Below are 23,448 nucleotides of genomic sequence, written 5' to 3'. Positions count from 1 at the left end.
TAACTTTCCAGGCTATTTGTGCATATACCACCCCACACACCCTCTATGTCCTCACCTGTTTCCTACTGCTGTTCCACCAGTTTTGTACCATCTGCAAGAGATACATGTTAGAACAAGACACAATAACATAGTTTAAGAATAAAATGCTTTTTTGGGCTTTGTAGGCACAGGTGTCTCAAGGCCTAATGGTCTAAAGGATATTGTGGAAGTTTGGTGTTGGCATCTGGGTTTTAGAAGTTAGAAGCCTAGTCTTATTTAAGAACACTTCAAATAAATGAATATATTTATTTTAAGTATTCTTGGGCTGCTATATTTGCATTGAAATGAATTAAACTATTTTTTCCCATTGCTAAAGATACAAAAACAAGTTCTGAAACAGTCTTATCAAATCCTTCTACATCTGTTGCACTGATTACACTCAGATATGCCAGAACATAAATGAAATTCCTGAGTTGCTGGGCAATCCAGAATCAAACTGCAGCTAACCAAACAGGTCCCTGGGTCTGAAGCCAGAATCTCTAGCTCTTCTGCTTGAAGGGGCATTCTTGGAGAAAGATAAGAGAGGCCAATTAAGAAAAAGGAGGGGAAATTCTTAATTTTTCAAACATTTACTTGTCCCTTTCTGTTATGGAGTGATATCTTTATCACTAGGATGATGATACTTGATATTCTGGCCTAAAATAATATCTTTGATCTTTGAATGATACCTACGAACTTTTATTTCTTATGTATAATAATAAAGTTTTAAACTCCCCCCAAAAAAACCAAAACCAAAAAAAGCCACATAAAAACAAACCCACACAGCTTACAACTTCCAAGACAGAATACCATGTAAGACTCAGGAAAATGGGTGAATCAATGCATATACATGCAATTTGGACTAAGCAGTATGTATTGTGCTATAAAACTCATTATTCTTTAATGAGTGTGTGCTTTTGTGTGTGTGATTTAGTGTGCTGGTATCTCATGATTGGTCAGATGAATGTAATCACCTTAACACAATTATTGTTCCTTCACAATCTGTGAACTTTAAGAGTTCCATAGAGGGGTAACCAGAGTTACTGTGGGTCATGCCTGATGACATCTGATTTGGGAAATGTTGTAGTGTACTGGCCAGCAAAATACACGGTGCATGAACTATACTCTAGATAGAGTCCCTTGAGGAATAATTAATATATGAAAATAATTTTTCTGAGATGAGTGAGATCACTGAATTTGGTCTGCTTTTCTTAAAATTCATGGTTTGTAAAAATTACAGTTAATGTCTTTCTGCATAATTTGTAGGCTGCATGTGGAACTCTATCTGATTCATGTTTTGTGCATTTTCTTTGTTTTAAATTAGATCCTTCCCTTCCAAAGCCAAACGTGAGACAGCCACGTAAGTAACTCTCAAAACAATCTGTTTTAATCTTTAAATGTTTGCCTACAAAGCATTGGATAAATTAAGAAAATTCTCTTCAAGCTTTCATAAGAAGTTTCAGTGTGTGCGTGTTTAATTCAGAGACAGAACAGAATTCTGACTGTATCATTGATTGAGGTTCCCATCAGTGTTCACTGATGGGAGGACTGTGACCTTTTGTGTATGTGAAAATCAGGTTTGGGGAAACACCACTGAGAGTCTCAGCCTTAGCAAGTTCATGTGCTGATGTGTGTGATCTCCCCCTCTCTGCTGAGGCCACTGCTTCCCAGCACCAGTGTTAGAGCAGCAGTGCCATCCCTCAGAGCTTCTGTGCCCTACCTGTGTCCAATTTCAGCCTCACTCCTGTCCTGCACCACAGCCCCAGGTGCTCCAGCACCAGCATGAACAGGCCATGCTTAGAGGAGAGCACTGCCTTGGTATGAATTAATTTCATCGGGTTTAATGTTACCTTGGTGTAGTGACTTAATCAGGGTCGATTAGTGACCCAGAAAAGGAGAGAAGCAGCACTAGAATAAACAGGAAGGTGCAGATATGTGCAGCCAAAAGCAAGAATGAGTGGAGAAAAGGGAGATTTAAAGAGGACGTGCAAAGAAGGTTTTTCTTCCGCTCCTGTCCCTGTGTCTTCAAAACTAAATTCGTTCAAAATAGCAAAGCCAGTGAGCAATTATGCTTCTGCCACTTCTCCATGCAACTTTCTTCTCTCCACTGTGTTTCCTCCTAAGAGGGGAGGACACTGACTGGTGCCTGCTGGAAAAAACTGTTGAGTTTAGTCTTTTGTGTTTGCATTTGAATGATTAGAAGTAGCCAAAGGAACTGGAAACAGTCTCATAGAAAACATGAAAGAAAAACCTTCTAAGGCACTATCTGTCAGGTGTTGGATATGCAAACTAGGTCACAAACACCCAGAAATGGGTCCTGAAGGCCCTTGCCAACAGGAGCTGCTGGAGAAGCCTTTTGTCCAAAGAGGATGAGGGATGTCCTTAGGGGCATCTGCTGGATGCAGGATGTGTAAAGTGAGGGTGTTGGTTGTGTTCTGAGAACTGAAAATTCCACTGAAGGCTACTACTGAGATCCAGTCAGCTCATTTCCTGGCCAGCATTGTCAGTAAAATGTTATTCCTCGGATTAAGCAATTTTCTGCATGGGGAGATAATAAAAATACTAAAACTAGAAATCAGTTTTTAAGAAGAAATTTCCCTAAAAGATTGCAGAATGATTATTGATTTTTTAATATTTTTTTTAGTGTTTCTAATTATTTTTCAAAAAGAAAAACACAGAGGCCAAAAATTTTTCTGTTTGGATGATTAGCGCTGGAGGACAATACATCCAGGAACCAAATGCTGTTACCCTTGAAATAGTCCTACAAAAGGGCCTCTCCCCTAGAAAGTGATTTACGTGTGTGTGTGTGCTTCTATTTTTGTGATCTGGAATTAATTTCAGTTATTGAAAGTGTTGCCAAATATGAAAAACAATTGTTTCTATTTATGTTTTCGCTGACTTTTTGCTGGCATCTCTTCCCTCTTAACAGCAGTTCCGTTCTCCACCTAGATTTCAGACTGAACTTGAGGAGATGTAGGGGAAAGTTTGCTTGAATGTTAGGCCATTTAAATGAAAAGCATTTTTGCTAAACATTTCAGCCTTTTTAAAACATACTTTAAAGATAAATGGATACTTAATTGAAAGCAAGTTATTAACACCCAACCAAAAATGCTTAATTTTTGCAACATTTTCCAGATTTGGGTGTGCTGAGCTGGAGTTTTACTTTGTGATGTGGAACAGTTGGTTGGACTGCAGCCACTCTGAAAGCATCACTTTCATTTCCTTGATGCGAATCTGCCAGTCTGTTTCTCAAAGCAGTGCTTAGTTAACTATGAAATTTCAAAAAGCTCTTCCATGGAAGTGTAGGGGTGAATTTCTGTAGAATGGTATCTGGCTCTGAAAATAAGCAGTGCCTGTGTTTGTGTCTCCCTGAGCAGCCGTGCTGTACGGGCTGGACACGCTGACGGTGGTGGGCATCGCCTTCGCGGCGTTCGTGATCGGAGCCCTGCTGACCGGAGCGCTCTGGTTCATCTACTCGCGCACAGGTACCGGCCGCTGCTCATCCTGGCCTTCATTGCCTTCCTCTCCTCCTTACTCAGGAGTTTTCCAGCAGCTCCTCCCATGAGCCTTATTGCACTTCAGCCCAATGATACCCGCCCTTCCCTAAAGGGAGATGTTACGTGTTGTGGTTTAAAATTTGCTTAAATAATTTTAAACACAAGTCTTGGAAACTCACCTGGGACATGAGTAAAACTGAGTATTCCTGGCTTGTGTGTTCTCATTAGTAACATCTCTGTATTTCAAATTTAGTTAATATTTCAGTTAATGGATCCCTTTTGGTTCCCATACTATTAATTTTTTTTTTTTTGCAGTTACTGCATTAGGCTGATGTGTGCAAGACCAAATGGGGCCAAATGGTTAAGAGAATGTTTTATCTGAACAGACATATTCTGAGTATAACTAGACTTGAAAATTTTTCTTGGGCCTTGATTACATGGAATTTTTGTCACAATTATTTATTCCTTCATTCTTCAACTACTATTTTCAATTGCTAGAAGTCATGTGTAATCTTAATTGTGTGCAACCAAATACTTAGGAATGTGTCTGAATTGGTGCAGCCTCTAATCACAGATAATCTTCCAGTGTCTCAGAATTTTTTCCCATGCTAAACTAAATTAGCAAAAATGGAATACTGTATTGAAAGAAGAGGGCATTTGGGGAACTTTCTATTGCATGGCCCAGACAAGGTTGGAACACTGGTGGAGCTTTGATTTCCTGCATGTGATCGTACCTGCTTGTGGATTATGGGGTATCTCAGGATCCTTAGAGTATTCTGGGCTCCCAGCTACTTCCACTTTTGACCTCACAAGACCACCCTACCAAGATCTGGGACTTGGGAAAAACGTGAGGTCAATTACTCCAAGCCTGTGCAGCTCTAGAGCACTGAAATTTGCCTGTAGCCCACTGCACTTTTTTTTTTTTTCTGGCATCTGAAACCTCATGGAAGCTATTTAGGAGTGAGAATCTGGCCCTGTTGGGTTACAGCTTCTGTAAATATTATGACCTAGAAGCTTATGTTAATTTGGAAATAAAAACTATGGCATTTTTTCCAGTTGGCAGTGCAACAATTTTTGTATAAGCAGTTTAATACTTCTCAGTGCATCAGCTGTGTATGAAACTTGTTTGGAACTGAAGCAAACATGGAAAATTTAAAGGTTGTGATAATCTGTATAAATTGTTTAATTCTGTCTCATATAATACTGAAACATTGTGGAAGAAAAGTAAGTGCTATTTCAGTGAGTAAGTGGGAAGTTAAGTAATTCACATATTGATAACCTTTATTAACAAAAAAATGTAACTAATTGTTTAATTAATACCTTTGGTCCTACATTTGTGGAAGTTCAATATGCATTCACATACAGAACCATCCATAGACACATTTTGTGTCAGTACTCCAGGAGCTCTGGGCAGCCAACATGGTAAACCCTTCAGCAACAGTGCAACTTGGACCAATCCCATTAAAAGAATTCTATTGGCGAAGTACATCAGTCGTGGTGACCACATACAAGTAGTGGAGAGGGCAGCTGCTCTGGCTTGTGCTTGAGAGATGAAAAGAAGTGGAGAAAAAGGTCAGACAAAAAGTAATAAATGAATATAAGGAAAGAAAGGGGACATGGTAACTCATCAGATTAAAGAATCACAGAAATTATAAAAATTATCTAGGAGGTTTTCTGGTTCAGATTTTCAAAGGATTGTGAAAGTGCACCTGTGTTCCTGTGCACATAATTTTTCTGTGTGTAGTGTCTTGAATCTGCAAAGTATAACTTGCAGCAGACTGCAGCAAAGGCTCTGGCAGGCACAGCCTCTTAGAGGACAACTGCTGTGGCAGACAAGATAATCCAGCTCCAGTGGAAACATTTTAGATCTTGCTGCAGGCTTTTATTAACTTGAGAAGGGGAAGAAAAAAAGATAATCCAAATTTCATCTACAGAGTGGCTGTCTTTTGCCATTAGAGAATTTATGCATTGCTGAATCGTGTTCTGAAATTGCATCTCCATATTGATAACCTTTATTAACAAAAAAAAATTAACTAATTATTTAATTAATACCTTTGGTCCTGCATTTGTGGAAATTCAATCTGCATTCACATACAGAACCATCTATAGACACATTGTATGTCAGTACTCAAGGAACTCTGGGCAGCCAACATGGTAAACCCTTCAGCAACAGTGCAACTTGGACCAATCCCATTAAAAGAATTCTATTGGCGAAGTACATCAGTCGTGGTGACCACATACAAGTAGTGGAGAGGGCAGCTGCTCTGGCTTGTGCTTGAGAGATGAAAAGAAGTGGAGAAAAAGGTCAGACAAAAAGTAATAAATGAATATAAGGAAAGAAAGGGGACATGGTAACTCATCAGATTAAAGAATCACAGAAATTATAAAAATTATCTAGGAGGTTTTCTGGTTCAGATTTTCAAAGGATTGTGAAAGTGCACCTGTGTTCCTGTGCACATAATTTTTCTGTGTGTAGTGTCTTGAATCTGCAAAGTATAACTTGCAGCAGACTGCAGCAAAGGCTCTGGCAGGCACAGCCTCTTAGAGGACAACTGCTGTGGCAGACAAGATAATCCAGCTCCAGTGGAAACATTTTAGATCTTGCTGCAGGCTTTTATTAACTTGAGAAGGGGAAGAAAAAAAGATAATCCAAATTTCATCTACAGAGTGGCTGTCTTTTGCCATTAGAGAATTTATGCATTGCTGAATCGTGTTCTGAAATTGCATCTTTTGTTGTAAGTAGTACTGGGTTTCCAGGACATGGTTTAGACAAAAGGTTGGAAAATATGAGTTCATTCTAAAACTGTTTTGCTGATACTCGAAGCACAGATAAAAGCTACTGCTGGTAGAGAATGGCAGCTTGGGATGTGTGAAGTAGGTTAATTTTGTTGCTGTAGCACTATGTGCAGCGCAGCAAAAGGCCACCTTTTTGCCAATAGTAAGATTTGCTGGTACAATTTTCTTAGTGTGTCTGTGCTGCCAACAAAGAAAGTGTTACGTGAATGAGCTCTTTTGTTTGTCTTGATAGGCCATTAGCATTAAATCCTCAAGCAAGTGATAGCAGAAAGGAACTACAAAATAGGTAGAATTTCAACTCCAGATACTGAGCAACGATTGTTGAGTTGTCATGTAGGGCTTTTGCTAATTTCAGTCGTGAAAAATTTCTGCCAAAGCATCATAGCTGGGCTTTAGAAAATTCTAGATTTTCTGAAGCAATTCCACATGGAGTAGAGATGTCCTATGATACATAGGTAGTAAGAGAAGAGAGAGGGAAAGCTAATATCAGAACAACAGAGGAGGGATTCTAGCTGACTTGTCTGCAAAAAGACCTCAATACTTTTGATCCTTTCTCTAGTCAGTTAAAGGGCATGAAAGGTGTTGGTGCTGCCTGGAGAGCACCCAAGAACTAAGGGAAATACCAGACATTTGCCACAATTAACCTCATTTATCTGGGGGCCTTGTAAAGAAGCAAAAATTTTGCAGTGTGCATGAATGCAGAAACTCTTCATAATTTAATCATATAAATATGTATCAATGTAATACATGTCTTAGTAGGGTTCATTGAGTATGTTTAGGAGAGACAAGCACAAGCCTGATTAGTTAATGCAACCATTAAACCTTGTAAAGTGTGTTAAAGAAAACATCCGTGCCTGCTTCTCTAAGGAAGTGCGCTTCCCTTCTTCAGGCCGTGCTGCAAATTAAGAGGATAAAGTGTTCCAAAATCTGAGAAGTTAAAAGTGTCCCCTCCTCCCCCACTTCTCCCTTTTTTATGAGATCTGATTTAAAGTAAACTGACATAGCAACCAATTATATTTGGCAAATGGAGATAGAAAAGCAAACATTCAGACTTCCTGGACAGGGAGTACAACTGGCAGCTTTCCTGAGCGTGAATAATAAAGTGCATGTTGTCGCTTTCAGATGGGTAAAAGCTTGTTTACTGTCAATAGATGAGATGTGTCCATTCTGAGCAGTCTGGGTTCAGTAACATGAGATACATGAAGCTGTTTACATGAAAAAGACAGATGGAGAATGCCTCTTCAGTGATTGTTTACATTTCTTTACATCCTTTTCTTGAATACTCTTTTTAAAAAAGGTTTGCTATGGTTTAGCTAGGTGTTGAGGAAATAAAATACAGGAAAAATCAGCCAGTCCAGATGTAGTTGCTAGGCTGTGTGTTCATAACATCACTGCGATTTGGACTTTCTTTTTTCTTGAGAACATTGAGAGAGCATTTGTTATTGTTCAAGAAGTGATTGTGGTGCATCAGGGCTGCTGATGTGCTCTAGAAATGAAGTGCTGCAGAGGCCATTACAGTGGAAGGAAGGAGCCTTCCAACCCAAACAGAAGGGAGGGTGCCTCCCCAGGACACTTTCCAGAGTGAGCCATTGGGCTTGCTGGGGACTGTGGCACTGCGCTTTCGCTTTACCATAAAATAAAAGCAACGTGTGTTTGGCTTATAAATGAATTTATGTTTAAATGCCTGCAGATTGTATTGATGTGCTGAGGCTGACCACAGCTGTGTGTAACCATGTGCTCTGTAAAATGGGTGACAGCAGCGTTGCAGGGAGAGGAGGGGGCCGGGGGCCCCTCCGGGGGAGCCCAGCGGCCGCCCTTCCTCTGCCTCCCGAGCAGCTTCTGCAGCAGGGCTGGGGGTCTGCAGCCCCCTCGCTGCTTTCTGGTGTTTGTCTTCACTTGTTTAGTTTTAATGAAAGGGAGTTTGCTTATCACTGCCTTTATAAATATATCCTGTAGTACAAAAGGAAGGAAAACATGTACACAAACAACGGGAGGAGAAGGGAGCAAGTCAGGAGGGGAAGAAACATCCAAACAAGGCTTATGAAAGCTGTACAGCACGATGACACATACTTTTATTTGATACTGTTTATTCTGGGGGGTTACAAAGCCATTTCCAAAGCAAGTTAAAGCTGAAACTTGATTTTTTTGCAGATGACTGGGGGTAGATTCTGACCTACTGCCTGTGAGCAGAAATCCACGGCTCGTGTATTAGCTACGATAGTTGTTTCTTACACTGGGAAAAACAGACTTTAAAATCTGCTCACTGGAGTAAAATGCTGGACTGAATGCTGAGTGTAGAAACAAGATCTTCACCCTCTTTTAAAAAGTTTATTTGGCCTCCTTGGCAGTGTGGTTTAGTAGTTTAGTTTGTTGGGTTTTGTGTCCTGTCCTGCCCCTTCTTTCCTCCCCATTCCTAAACTAGTGGGGTGTAAGACAAGAGCTGTGTGTTGTGGGGCCTTAAGTGCACTTCAGCTGTGGCTGTGGCTTGAGCTAGCAGCACATCTGCTGGTCTCCACTGCACAGAGCACTTGCAACCTCTGCTGTGAGAAATCCTTAGACCCCCCTTGTTAGTTTGCAGCACCTCTGAGTACTGAGCAGCCTGCAGAAGGATATTTTGTGGCCTGAGACACAAAGCGTTAAAGGCGCATTTCCTCTGCAGCCGCATTCCGAGAAGCCCTGGCTCTGGCAGCTGGGCAGCAGCACACAGGGCATGGGGATGTGCCAGAGCAGCTCCTGGGGGAGGAAGCTGGCTCGTCCTTGCACTGTAACCCTCTGGATGCAGGCTGTGCCTCCAGCCTTCAGCCTGTCACTGGGAAGTGGGATCTCTACCAAATCCTGAACATAGAAGAAAAATTGGAGTGTGCAATTTTGGACCCATGGCATCAGGTTCTGAATAACAGGATAACGTGGAGCAGGAGAGCTGTGTCACCATGAGACAGGAGATGTACTAGCCTCTGATTTTTCCTAATTTCTCTGCCCATGATTCCACAAATCATTTCCGTCTTGCTCCTTTTCTGGGAAAGCAGCTGTGCTGGTGCTGGCTGCCATGGCAGGTCTGCAGCTCAGGCAGCAGCAGTGTGCCTGTTACTGCACTGAGGTCACAGCTTCACATGCTGGAGATGAGCTCAAGGGAGGGGGCAGCTACAGTGAACATTATATAAACTTAAGTCTTGCCATCTGTTTTGAAGAGACTATTTTGTAATATTGCTAAGGTTACAGACTTGAGCACTGTAACTTTAAAAATGCCACAGTTATGTTTCCTATGTGGCCTTATTATGATCTTTCAGGCATTACATAGTATAATTATTACTTCGTGCTTAGTTGACAGCTGGCTTTTTCCTTTCAATCCCAGCCACAGGTGCAGAACGGTGTGAGGAGACTCCAAGTGCTCGGCCTGGCAATCTAAATAGTGAAGGGGTTTTAATTTATTGTCAGTAAACAGTTAACAAGAAATGGTGAATCATGCTCTCACTATGGGTTCTAAGTGCTGCACATACTGTGGTAGCTATAGGAAAACTTCCTGCATGTTGTATTAGGAGTAAATCAAGTCAAGCTTTCAGGATAGCCTGTTGTTTTTCTACATGAAGAAAACTGGCTGTGTCTCAGGATATGTGGTATCCAGCTGATTGAAGAAGATTGTTTTGAGCTATACTTTTAGTAAATATGCTGCTCTATAAACTGGCATTAAAACTAAAGCCTACATTTCCTGGCCTTTTTCCTGGAAAAAGCAAAGCTGTAAAGTGTCTGAGTTGTGTAAAAGGACCCATTTTGAGTGACAGCTGACAACAGAAGATAGACAATGTTGATCTTGGCAGTTTCCATCAGCTGCTTGTAAAATGCTCAAGGAAACAGCGCTGTATTTTCCCCATGTGCACAGCAATGCTTAGGTGCCAAAGTCTAGTAAGATTTTCAGAGATACTCCAATTAAGGTCTGTTACCCAATATGTTAATTGCATGGGAAAATAAACCACAAGAAGACTGGGAAGAAATGGATTGTTGTTTTCTATGACAAGATTTTCAGTTTCCCTTCTCCTGACCCCACTTCTTCTCTTGCCTGTCCCTCAGGAGAGACAGCGGGAAGACAGCAGGTCCCTACATCGCCGCCAGCCTCTGAGAACAGCAGTGCAGCACACAGCATTGGCAGCACACAGAGCACCCCCTGCTCCAGCAGCAGTGCCACCTAACCCAGGGACACAGCCGAGGAGCAGCACAGGACTGTGTGGGGACATCGGACAGCAGCTTCTTCACCTCGAAAGGATTCGTTTGGTTGCTTCTGAAAAAGATGAGGAGGGATTTTTCTACAGGAAAAACAAAAAAAAGACTGATTTTGTTTTGGGGAAGCCACTGTGTGTGTGAGTGTGTGTATGAGCACACAATGCATGAGTGAACACAGCCTGTTGGATCTTGTTAGCGTGTTATGCTACATGTGACAAAGCTACTAACCTTACAGTACTGCAACCTGTTCTAGGGGTCTGTGGGCCCTCAATGTGAAATCTATGCCAGTTTGGAAAAATGCTGCTTTGTCTATATGATTTTTTCCTTTCCCTGAACCTTATCATTGACACAAGGTATTCATTAAGGGAATTCAGTCATAGAATCACAGAATGGTTTGGGTTGGAAGAGACCTTAAAGATGATCTAGTTCCAACCCTCCTGCCATGGGCAGGGACACCTTCCGCTAGACCAGGTTGCTCAAGCCCCATCCAATGTGCCTTTGAATACTGCTAGAGATGGGATATCCACGACTTCTCTGGGCAACCTGTTCAGTTCCTCACCACCTTCACAGTAAAGAGTTTTTTCCTAATGTCTAAACTAAACCTGCCCTCTTTCAGTTTAAAGCCGTTACTCCTTGTCCTATCACTACATAAGAACAAAGATGATCTTAGGTCAAAGGATTTCTCTTTTTCTGAGCAAGAAAGCATCAGTGTCAGATCTCCCTGGTAAATAACATTTTATTATTCAGCTACATTTAGCCTCTTTTGAATAATCTTTGTTTTTTCAGCTTACAGCTACAGCATCTCATTTGCTTTCCTGTTGTATTTGCAGCTTCAGGTTTGTTCCATGTATTTTTGTTATAATAGTCATTGATTTGGTAATTGGAAAAGAGCACACTCTAACATTCCCTCTCTTGTTTTATGGGCCAAAGCTCTTTTATAAGAGGTTTTTGATCTGCTATACCAAATACAGGCACACACAAACATTAAGACAAAGAATGGTCTTGTGCACTAACATAGATGGGTGTGTACCTTTAATGGCAATGTCTTTATGAAAATAGATATATATTGGGATATACACAGCCTAACCACTTTACCAATTGGAAATTAGTACAGCATTCCTTCCATACATGAACATATAATCCATAAATATATATATACATATATATATAAAAAAATTTAAAACTGTATTTTCAGTTTATAATAGGTAGATAGATGAGCTAAGGAAGTTGATTTGGTTCTAATCTTTTAGCTAGCCTAAACTCTCTTTGAAATAAGAGATGAGTTTGAGGGCACGAGGAATGTACAATAGTGCCTGTTGTTTGCTATTCTCTGAAAAAAGTTGTGCAGTTGTTTGTGTCAAACTGTTGTATGAATGTTATGATTGGATAGTCCCAAAGTAGTATCAGAATATGGAAATGGAAGAAGGGTACTAATTGACACTATTTTTAGTGTCATTGCCTTATCTTCACCTTCAGATTGATGCAAAATGAAAAGCAAAAAAAGACACTTTTAACCTATAATTGTTTGACTGTTACTTGCCACTTTGTAATGTGTTCTACTGATCCTTCATTGAGGAAGAGAGAGCATTGTTTTCCTCTAAAAATGAGATGAATAACTTTCATTAGTTGTAGTGAAGGTTGCCTGTGTTCTGCAAGAGAGGAAGGGACTTCACTACACTCGAGTGATAGTCTGCTCTGAAGTCTGTGCTGCAGATTTCTTGCTGATTCTACACTTGTGCCTTGCTGATGCCAGGATGGTCCAAGTGCAACACATGCAAAGATTTAAGTGCCCAGGATCAGGCAGAGTGTTACTCACTTTAAATCCAATCTGTCACCAACCCTGCAAGCACCTGTGCAAAGGGGTAACTGCACACCTTGTCCTCACGTTGGAAGCACGTGCTGGGCTCTGAACCAGGGCTGGTCTCAGTGTCCATGCAGGCAGGGGGGCCTGAGAGTTACACATGCAAAACTCCTTGATGCTACAGCCAGGGAGCAGTGCTGGTGACTGGACAGGGTGTCATGTGAGCGTGGTTACCCTGTGCAGCAGGGTGTGCAGGACGGGCTCTGCTCGGAGCCATTGGGGGATGAATGTGCTGCCTGTGTGGTTGAAAAGAAAGCGCTTTGCCTAACCTTCAGCAGAATGTATTGTTAAAGCATATTCTATGTGTAAAGTCTTTAAAGATGTCTTCAAAGAAGACTAGAGTCTTTAATGTCAATCATAGCTATATTTTACTACATTAAATTTCTGTATAAAGATATATTTAAATGTTTTAGATAAATGTAAGTTACTCTATATGAAATGTTTAATTTCAATTACTGTGAAATTTACATATTTTGTAAATTCCTTTCCCCGTTTTAACCCTTTCCTTCCTCAGATATTTTATTAAGTAGTTTCTCATAGGAAGTATTAGATTTGGTTGTTGGGATGGACAGGTTGAAAAATTCTGTGTAAAATAGATAATTGTATATTTTTGAGAGAAACATGCTGCATTATCAATCTTTTTATCAAAAATTAGATTAAATTTTAGAATAATTTACAGATTTCTTTATACCATTGGATAAACCAAAAATATATAAAGGTCAAAGATTTGATTTGTTGACTTGTGTGTGAAATACAGTTTAAATTAACTGAACTTGGTATACTCAGCTATTTAATTCAGCAATTTTAATACAACTGAGTTAATTGTCTGTTGGAGTTTACCAAAATGGCACATGATTGCTTAGCAGATGGAAGAGTCAATTCTGCTTCAATAAAGAGAGAGAACCAAACCCAAGCATTCCCAGTGACTAACTTATAACAGAAGTGTGTAGTACTTTGCAGCAGCTGTCAAGCTGCCCTCAGCTCAGAGCCTGACACACCTCTAGTCTCCGGTTTTATAGCAGCCGTGTCACCAGTGCCAGTCTCTGTGTGTGGTGTGGCAGCTCCTGAACGCTGAGGCACTGATCCCCACCTCTGCCCCATGGGGTTTCACCACGCTGGACTCACGTGGCAGAGCCCTGTGGGGCCAGAAGGCCAGGGAGACTCTGCTGTCCCAGCAGAGGGTGTTACAGCAGGGGTTTGGATGGATGGAGTCAGTGGTTAATTTCAGCATGATGGAATCAACTGCAAATCTTCTTATGTAAGACTGGGAGGATTGGGCTTAAAATGGACACCTTGTGCTGTAAAAGCTATTAGTAGGATACTTAAACTCCCAAGTAGACTGCTTGTTCTGTCATGTGTTGTCTAATCACTAACTCTAACCTTTTACATTATTTGGTTTTGGACATTACTACATATGTGTTTCAAGAGATCAGATCTTTCTGTGTCAGGCTATTTTTGTAGCATTTTCCACATGAAAATGGATTTTGCAAAATGTCTGTAGATGCTGATGATTGTAACCTTCTCCCTGCTCTTTCCTAACTGTTCCTGTCCTGTATGTTCTTTCTGTTATGTATATCTACCTCATGCTTCACAAGAAGACTGTACTGTTGGTTGAGCTGGCAGCCCTTCACGTGAGGTGACTGCTGTGCCCTGTTGTTGTTTGTCATTCATCGGGATGTTCACAGCGTTGTCAGATCTTCGCTGCCGTGTCCTGACAGTTCAAACACAATATTCTCACCTTTGAATAAATAAGTGTTTTTCTGTTAGATGAAAATGCCAAATCAAAGAATGGGAGAAATTTACTTGCTAAAACCTGTGGCCAGTCTGAACACCCCATTTTGTATTTCATGTTGCATTCAGTATTTCAGAGCCTTGTGGAAATGCATAGTTGTACAGTTTTGATAACCACAGTGTCATGTCATCTTAGTCTCTTGTGCATAATAAAGTATATATCAATTTATTAATAATTGATGTCATGCTTCATTTAAGTCTGTCTCGTGTCCCATAAATTTCAGTGGGAATTGTGTGCAGGATTTGATTTTGTGTATCCACTGCTGAGTTCTTTTATCCATTGGCTTTGTTTGACTACTCAGTATCATGGCTGCTTGCAAAAAACAGATGTGTTTAGTTAAATGCTGCTGGTTTTCACTCAAAGTTGAAGTGCAGAGTTCTGATCCTGTGGGCATTTGGTTGTTGCATGTCAAGACACAGCCTCAGTAGAATTCTGCAGAAAGCCTGGCTTGAGCACAGTGAAGCCCGTGGCTCTGCAGCTACACTGGAGACACGTGAGCAGGACTCTGTTTTCATCACTGAATGGTCTTCCTGTGCAGGAGCAGACAGTTTTGCTGTGCATCAGCAGGACAAGAATTTGGGTGTTTACTATCCTGCTTTCTAATTTGTTTCTTGTATTTCTTGTTCAGAATATTCTTTATGGGCACTTGGGAGCAGCCTTAGTGGTTTTCCCTGGGTTATTCAGATGTTGTAGTTATTGACTCACAAAAGGGAGTTCCTTAGTAAGGGGATCTAAAATGTTAAAAGATCACTTTAAAAACCAAGATTCATTCAGTACAGAAAAGGCTATTAATTAGAAGCAGTTCTAAGATTATGTGTTGCCTATGACACAATTCACAGAGGTGCAATAGATTTATTGCTTCAGAACAACCATATTTCAGTTACTGCATCAACATAATTCTGTTTTCCTGTGGAAATGAGCTCCATAGGGTGAACTCAGCTGAAAGTTGCTGTAGCTGCTGTTCCCTTTCTCGTGTAAGATTTATATTTTGATTGAAACATGGTGTGAAAGCATGATCAGTTTCTCATACGTGGAATTAATTTTAAAATGCAATTATTAGCCAATGAATTCTGATATATTTGCATGAGTATTTTTAGACAATAAGAGGTAAGAGTATTGCCATATTTCAGAGAAGGTATCAATGTTGTGCATATTTGTTCCCTCAAACATTGTGAGCAAAGCAAATGTTTTGGTCGGTCAAAAAATACCAGATGCCAGTTTTGGGAAAAACACAATCCAGAGCTCTTCAAATTTAAACAGAATTAAATTTATCACAGCATTCCTTCCAAGACAATATAAAAGGAAAAGGAGACAATATTTTGATAGATTTTCACAGCTGTCACTTTGTAATTGTAAAGCAGATATTTATGAGGCTGGAAGCCTGATTGCAGCGTGTGTTTTTGTAGAGTGTTCCCAAATGTCAGGCCCTGAACCTATCCTTGCCAACCTGCGTGCATTTGCACTTTGCAAAAGAAAGATCAAATTACGTCTTATGTCCTACCCAAAGAAGTTTACAGCTCAAATTGCAAATTTCTCTGTCGTTTGCTGGAAGTCCTCAGGGTGCCACTGCAGCCTGCCCAGAAGGGGATGTGGCCCCCGGTGGCTCCTGGCCGGCGCTGCTCAGCCTGCTGTGCTGAGCTGCAGGTTCACTGTGCTTAGGAAAGTCTGAAAAGGAGTTGGTTTGTGGATAGATGAGGAGGATAAGCAGCACAAAAGTGTTACTCTTGCACTCTTGTTTAAATAACAGATTTTTTCCGTCCAGTTTTGGCACATATATTTTGAGGAATTGGTTAAAAAATATTTGGGTGGAGGCTCTTTTCCTCTGTTACTGCTGCTTGTAAACTGCCGGCTCTAGCAAAGAACATACTGTAGAGACAAAAAATTAAACCAGTATTTTAAAAAACAAACTCTTGAGTACTAAGCAGAGAAAGCTGATGGTATTTAACAATGTGGTAAGTGGCTCACCAAGCACTCTGTTCTGTCAGTAAATTTTTATTACGTGCCTGCAAAATCACAGTGTAATCCCTGCAAGTGGCTTTGGTTTTCCCAGTTCTCTAAGCATTTAAAGTCCAGATTTGCTTTGTAAATAGGGTGAAAGGACAAAAAAATTCTTACTCTGTCTTTTATACAAGTAGGCATATCCCATAGGGTTGTAAGAGCTTGGGATGTAGCCTTTGCGTTACGCAATATTTTTATTAGTTCATGATCCTAAAGGTGATTAGTAACATTGGCTGTTAGTATTGAAAAATAAAATAAACAGGAAGATTTTAGAGGAGTATACACACAGAGCATTCACAGCAGGAATATTTAGGTTTTCACAAAATTCTTCGAGTGCCAAAACATGTCACAGAAAATTTAAATCACTGAAATAAAATAACATGAAGGAAGTAGTTAAGAAGTGTTTGGAAATGGGAGGCTGGAGACTCATGCCACACTTCAGCCTGGAAGGAGCTGGGTCTGGCAGACTTCCAGGGCTGCCATGCCCCCGGCGTGCCAAGGGCAGGGGGCTGGGACAGTGCCGGTCACTGGGAACTGCAGCTCACAGCGCCGGGCATCAGCCAGCCGGGCAGGATTTACAGGCGGGCATTACTGTTCGCTGGGCATGGCTGTCCCTGCGGTACTCCCGTTGTTTTTTAACAGGCTGCTTCCCACAAACCAGGTGTGTGTGCGAGCTAAGGGATCTGTCTGGCTTTTGCATTGGGAAGAAGGGCCGTGAAATATGAAAGGCTTCAGCTGGAAATCACCATCTGCGCTTGGGAGGGTCAGAGAGCGAGTGTTCTTCTTGCAAGCAGGAGAAGAGGGACAGCACCAGTCCTGCTCTGGGAGCTCCTCTGCTGCTAAAAACTGACTCCCGGAGTTCAAAATAAAAACCCCCATCCTGAACAAGAAGCAGCTCCTGTCTTTTGCCTGTGCAGCTCACACAGGAGCAGCGGGATGGAGCAGTGGCCCCACCGCGGCGCAGTGGCCCCACCGCGGCCCTCGGGCCGGCTCAGGCCGGCCGTGTGGGGCTCGGCTGCTGGGCTGTGGGGTTAAAGGAGGGCAGCCGTGCCTGCCCGTGTGCCCAGGGATGCTGTGGGGGCAGCGGCAGAGCTGTTGGGACCCTTTTTGCACAAAGTTAAATGTCACTGTAGGTGAAAGATGCCTGTGGGCTTTGGGGAGTGGCTCACGGTTTTATCCTGATTGCTAACTTGCCGTCTCACTGGCGCACCGTGTGGGGAGCGGTGAGGGCTCGGCAGCCCCCGGGAGCGCCGGCAGCTCTGAGGGAGGGATCCCTGCCGAGGATCCCCTGCACAGGCCGGGGCTCCGGGCACGAACAGGCCCAGCCCCGCTCTCACTTTCAGTGGAAAGAAACCCAAAGGTGGCATTTGGATCCCAGTCCTGTGACAAAATGTCTCAAACCCCCTGTTAGAAGCACAGAAGGTGCTTGACAGGCAGCTCTGATGAGCAGGGCAGCACGGAACAAGCAGACACACGAGTGCCAGGGGATGAAGGGTGGTGGAGGTGGGAGGATGGTACAGGACGACAAACACCTACGTGAAGAAGGTGAGGCTGTTACTTTGATTTGCATGCACTAAGCTGGTTGTGCTCTCAGTCTGACGATATGGAAAGGCAATGTTGATAATTAAGACTGGAAAAAGGAAGAAATCCACGATGAGGTTATTGTCAAGTTGGTTGACAGAGAAAGTTGGATGAATGCTGTGATTGTGAGTGTTATAGCATGACTGTGCTTTCTCTAGAGAGGCCTGAGGGATGATTGCCCCGGAAAGCACGTACCCCACTGACATGCTTTGTACCATTACAAAGTACGCCCATGTTTTTACTGGCAGTGCTTAGTGAACTTTTCTGTGACTTCCCTCAAGTGTGTGTCCCTGAAGTGAGTCATATTTTACTACATGCAAGACAACAAGGGTCTGTCATAAGCCAAGGGGCCTTGCCTGGGCCAGCTGCTGTCCCTGTGGGCTATGGAAAGCACAGGATGATCTGCTCTGAGGACAGAAGGATTTCTTCTGCTTGGGTTGTGCCCATCACCTGAATCATGGCATCACCTACCATGGAAGCCACAGTTATATGGGGAACTTCACAAATCTAGCTTTGGCAAGGCATTGTGAATGGTTAATTTTGTTTTCTGGTTTAATGGTAGGAGTAGGGTTATACCAAGCTGATTCCAGGTGATTTTTCTGTTGTTTGTTCTTGTGAATTTTCATTTATTATATTGCTCTTGCATTACAAGATAAAAATGTATAAGATGTTGAAACTTAGACCTCATACTTTTAGAGTCCATGGCTTTTAATCAATATCTGGTTAAACAAGTGTGAGCCAAGACCAAATTTGCTGTTCTCTCATCTAGGTGTTGTAAGAAATTTTAATTGCAGTGTTTATTTGATAACGACAATAGTATGGTTACACAGACCAAAGCTACATTTTATAGATTTCTCGTGCTTTTACTGAGCAAAAGCAAAACTGTTATATCAAAACCCAAAGTATTGACATGGTTATGTTTTCAATATAAATGCACATGTATTTACAAACACACATCATTCCATCTAGCACTGGGTGAACTCAAGAAGGGAAAATTCCAACGTGTATTGGAGGCGAATGCACGTGGCCATGAGTAGTGCAAAAAGCATGTAGAGTATGCAAGCCAGTTCTCTTGTGAGCAAGCAATTTACATCTGGAAGTTTTGACTCAGTTGTGCTGTCTTTCAGTCTTACAGGCCTGGCTTGCTTCAGGCAGTTAGGGGAGCCATCAGCCTGTGCCTTTTGTGTGGTGGCTGGAGGAGGCAGCCTGTGGAGATGTGAGAAAAATCCCTCTCCTAACTGAGCACCTGCAGTGGGCCAGGATGAATCTGCAAGGGCAAATTCTCCAGAGGGCATTGCTCATGCTGGAAACCAGCTCTTAAAAACCTGTGTGCTTCAATCTGAATGAATTCATCATTCTCAGACCTTATACGTGCTGGTGGTGCCAGTGTAGGACTATGACAGTACAGGTTTATTTTGGCACAATCAATAAAGGAAACAGTTACATGGAAGGAGACTGGAGGAGATCAGGGTCACTGCCATACAAGCATGCAGCTTCTCTCTCTAGGACAGATGACTCCAGCCCCCTGCTTACAAACCTTTATGATTTTTCACAGCATGGAAAGAAACCAATGTGTGTAAAACTGGAGGCATTTGCCAGGATCCAGGTTCAATGCCACATTTGAAGAAAAAAGAGTTTGTGTTATTCAGAGTACATTTTTCATTTTTAAAGAAAACTGAGGGCCAAATTCTCACCTGGTACAAACCTGCTCCATCAGCTTCCATCAGATTCTGTCTATTTACACCAACAGAGCATCTCTCAAGTGTGTAAGCTGTTCTTTAGTACCTAATAACAGAAATATAATCTGGCAAGCAGACAGTTTTGACAGCTGCCAGTGTATTACAGATCCAAGGATGATTCCTTGAACTTCAGCTCTTCCCTCCTTCTTTAGACTTTTATTACAAACAGGACCTATTCCCTAGTCTCTCATGTCATACTTATTGCAATGTTAGTTCAGCACACTACCCATTTTCTCCAAACATGTGAATTCTGCTCCACAGCTGTAAAGTCCTTTTCCTCCACTCTAATCAGCATTAAAATCTCTTCTTTCCAACTGTAGTTCTGACAATTGCAGTGCTGGTCCTCCTATTTGCATTTAAGTCAAGAAAGCTCACATTTCAGACCAGCCAGTGCAAAATGCCACGCTGAATTTTTAAAAAGATGTCTTTTGAGCAGGGTATGCAAGGCAGCAAGGCATTAGAGCTATCCTAGCTTCAATGACATGGGTGGGTTTTGCTATAAAAACCCCAAGAAAAGGTTGAAGCAGGTGTTCTGCACTCCTGATCACAGCACACAGGGGTGGCACTTGAGGTCTCCTCACTCACAGTGTGGCTGTAGGCTTGCCCAGACAAGTGCCCCTTGCTATATTGGACATTGTCTTTCTGGGGTCATGTCACTCTCATAAAGGGAGAGAAATGTGTGCAGCACTGGGCTGTTTCCCAGGTGCTGTCCCTTTGGCACTTGAGAAGGTCAGTGACTTCCAGGCTGCCATGGGCTTGCTCCTGACAAGGGGACAGTCAGCAAGGGGCCCCTGCTGCTCTCGTGTCCCTTTCTCAGCCACACTTGCTCAGGTCTCCAAGGAAAACACCAGCATTAGTCACACATGCATCAGCTGTAACCATCCCACCCCTTACACACCCTATTCTCACTGCCTGTTCCCACATGGTTTCAGCTGGCCACTGCTTTAGATGTGTCTGTGCTGTGGCCAGGACGGGGCTAGCTGGCACTGCCTGTGATGAAGCCTGCTCATCAGTTAAAATGGCCATGTTCCCACATGGCCACTGCTTTAAAATGTGTCCGTGCTGTGGCCAGCACGGGGCTAGCTGGCACTGCCTGTGATGAAGCCTGCTCATCAGAGAGGCTTGAAAGCTGCGCTGTTCACCCAAGTTTTCAGGAAGGTTTTTTCCTCTTTTTCCTTTGAGCTCATTGCCATTCCTGCATTGAGTGCTGTCCATTCACACTTCCAAGTATGCTTTTGGACAAAGCAAGCACATCTCTATCTTAGCACTTTTGCCTTTGTCTTCTGGGAGTGAGTTTGCAGGTTACGTGATGTCACTGGAGACAAAGAAATAGCATGTGGCGTTTGAATTCCTGAGTATTAAAGAAATATTTCCAGATAACAGTCTGCAAAAAAAAGCACATAGACTGCAACTTGCATTCAATAGTTGCATTGGAATAGCAACTAAAATAGTAAAATCACACAGTGCTCTTAGACAAGTAATAGATAGGTGGGGGGGACAGGGAATAACTGTATGGGATAAGCATTTTCATTGTACTGAACCCTTTGGAAAAGATTTAGAGTTTGTGGAAAGAAATTACTTCAGTTTTGCAAACACAGACACATGAAGCTGTTGCACAGTGCTAAAATATTTTTGAGGAATTAGAGTTGTTCTTTTATCAGTCACCAAATTTGAGGAAACCGCTCTTCATGTGTCATGGGCTGTGCTTTCAACATACTCTGTGATTCATTGCCAAGGACTAAGAAACTTCAGGGACGTTCTCTGAACTTCTCACCTTCCCTAGGACTGACTGCCATTGAAGTGCACATTACATGACCCCTGACTAAAAGCTTCTAATGTGTGATTCAAACTGAGACTTGACCAAGTATCTGATGGGAAAACTTGCATTTTCCCTGAAACTTTGCTTTATTTTCCTGAAGATTTCTAGTGCTAAAATTAAGCCTATTTTAAACTCATTTACTGAATTACACCACATGACTCTCTATGCCTCTGGCTGTGAATTCAAATAGGCAGCCAGCTGAGGAAATTTCAAACCTTTGTTTTATTCTTCTAAAATAACTTGATAAATTCATGTGGATGTCATTGGGATAGTGCAAAACACTATAATGGAAGGATTTCCCATTTCTTTTTTCTTGAGGAAGATTGGTTGATCAAAGCTATCATATAAATCTTGCAAAACTGTCAGGTGTTGCTCTCCATAACACAGAAATAGGAGCTATTCACTGGTGATACTAATTAAGAAAAACATCTCTCCCTGGCAGTGGTTTTCCTTTGATGTTCCTGTTAGGGCAGTGCAAAGAGAGAGCTGAAACCTGATTGCTGCTGGTGTGTCACTGGTCTCTAATACTGCAGCTCTGTTGCCAATCAAGGCACAGGGAGTTTTCTGTATAAACTGTTGAAGGCCTAATGGGAATTTCCCTCTAAAACCCTCCCCTGCAGATCCAATAAAAAATGGGCTCTTTACTGTTGTTCTCTGTGTATGTATCATCCTCACAGGTTGAGTTCATTTTGCAATAGAAGCAGCTTGTGTTTATTTCCTTTCTTTTTAAACCCCGATAGTGACAAATAGGCCTTAGCAAGATATTTCTTGTTTTTCTGTACACTCCAGGTATTGCAATACAGTGGAATTACCTCTGTAATAAAGCACTCACACATTGTAAATTAGACATAGCAAAATATCTATTTAGGCCACCTTGTCTGAGACATCTGTGATGACTAAACCCTGATAGTGACAAATAGGCATTAGCAAGCTATTTCTTGTTTTTTTCTGTATACTCCAGGTATAGCAATACAGTGGAATTATCCTTGTAATAAAGCACTCACACATTGTAAATTAGACATAGCAAAATATCTATTTACCCCAGCCCAGTGGGGGTTTATTAAGGGAATATCAGTGGGTCAGCTGTCCCCACTTGCCCTGGGCTCCAGGTGTGTGGGTGTGGCTCGTGGGTCACACCCAGGTGGGGCTCTGCTCCAGGACTCTTTCCTGGTACAGGATGCAGAGGGAAGGAATCAACCACCTTCAGTGCTGGAGCCCACTCCGAGCTTGGCAGGCAAAGGTAAGGCAGCCTAAAGAAATGAATATGCTTGATTTTTACTTTTTAAATAAGACCTTTGAACTTAAAATTTCAGAGTTACAGTGAGTATGAACCCTTTGGTGGATTTGTCTCTGAGAGTAAAGCCATAGCAAACAGTGGGAGAGTGGAGGGATGTGTGGGGAGTGTGTGAAGAGCCCTTGAGCTGTCTTTATTTGACTTTCATCAGAAATTATTTATTCAGCCTAATTTGAAAGGCCGTGTGGACAGATCTTGCAGATGCTGAAATGGAGGGATTGCTTTAGCCAACATATGGAAAATATTTACAGACCTTACACAATGGTGATATATAAGAGTAAACAGAATGTCAGATAAGCCCTGCATTCCTTTATTTTCACTTAAGACTCAGGAAAAAATGCATGCTTCTTTGCTAACAGGGAGAGAGGAGGGCATGTTGGAGGGCAAACTGATCTGGAGAAAAATGTGCATGTTAAGCAAAGTGAACTATCAGCTTTAAAATTCTTAAATAATTCACATGCCACGATATCTCCTCCAAAGTCTGTGCAAAGGCTGATTTTTGTGGACTGGGGGCTTAGGTTATGGCTCCATTTTCTGTCCACCTCCATTTAACTTGCAGTTAGAAGTTCAAATCTCACAATTACTTTGACCCTGCTGATGGTGGGGATGGGAGTCAGGGATGTGTCTGTGCCAGCTGGGGAGGGGGACAAGCCAGCCCCTGGGGCAAATTAATGCTATTCTTCCTTTCCTTGGCCACCAAAGCAGCACCCAAGGGTTTCTCATGGAAGCCCAGTCTGGGAGGCTGAAGGCAGAGGGTCTCTGGGTGGAGCTCTGGAGCTGAGCTCGGTTCTGCCCCGGGGCTGGGAGCCGAGGCAAGGCTTGGGCACTGAGCCTGTGC

The 23,448-nt window shown here is 42.1% G+C and overlaps 1 protein-coding gene across 1 annotated transcript in view; it reads left to right on the top strand.

Annotated features, from left to right (window-relative positions):
• TGFBR3 (transforming growth factor beta receptor 3) overlaps positions 1-14,354 on the top strand; it is a 111,127-nt gene extending 96,773 nt beyond the window's left edge. Inside the window, exons 15-17 of the mRNA XM_039727071.1 lie at positions 1,343-1,378; positions 3,396-3,503; positions 10,377-14,354. Of these exons, the coding sequence (XP_039583005.1) occupies positions 1,343-1,378; positions 3,396-3,503; positions 10,377-10,495 (263 nt within the window). The 3' untranslated portion in view covers positions 10,496-14,354. The remainder of the gene's footprint in view (positions 1-1,342; positions 1,379-3,395; positions 3,504-10,376) is intronic.
• Positions 14,355-23,448: the final 9,094 nt, after the last annotated feature.

The sequence above is a fragment of the Passer montanus genome, unplaced genomic scaffold (assembly GCF_014805655.1).
Source record: "Passer montanus isolate IOZ18808 unplaced genomic scaffold, ASM1480565v1 scaffold60, whole genome shotgun sequence".
Taxonomy (NCBI): Eukaryota; Metazoa; Chordata; class Aves; order Passeriformes; family Passeridae; genus Passer; species Passer montanus.
Note: the sequence above shows the minus strand (reverse complement) of the source record. Positions and strands in the feature narration are given on the sequence as shown.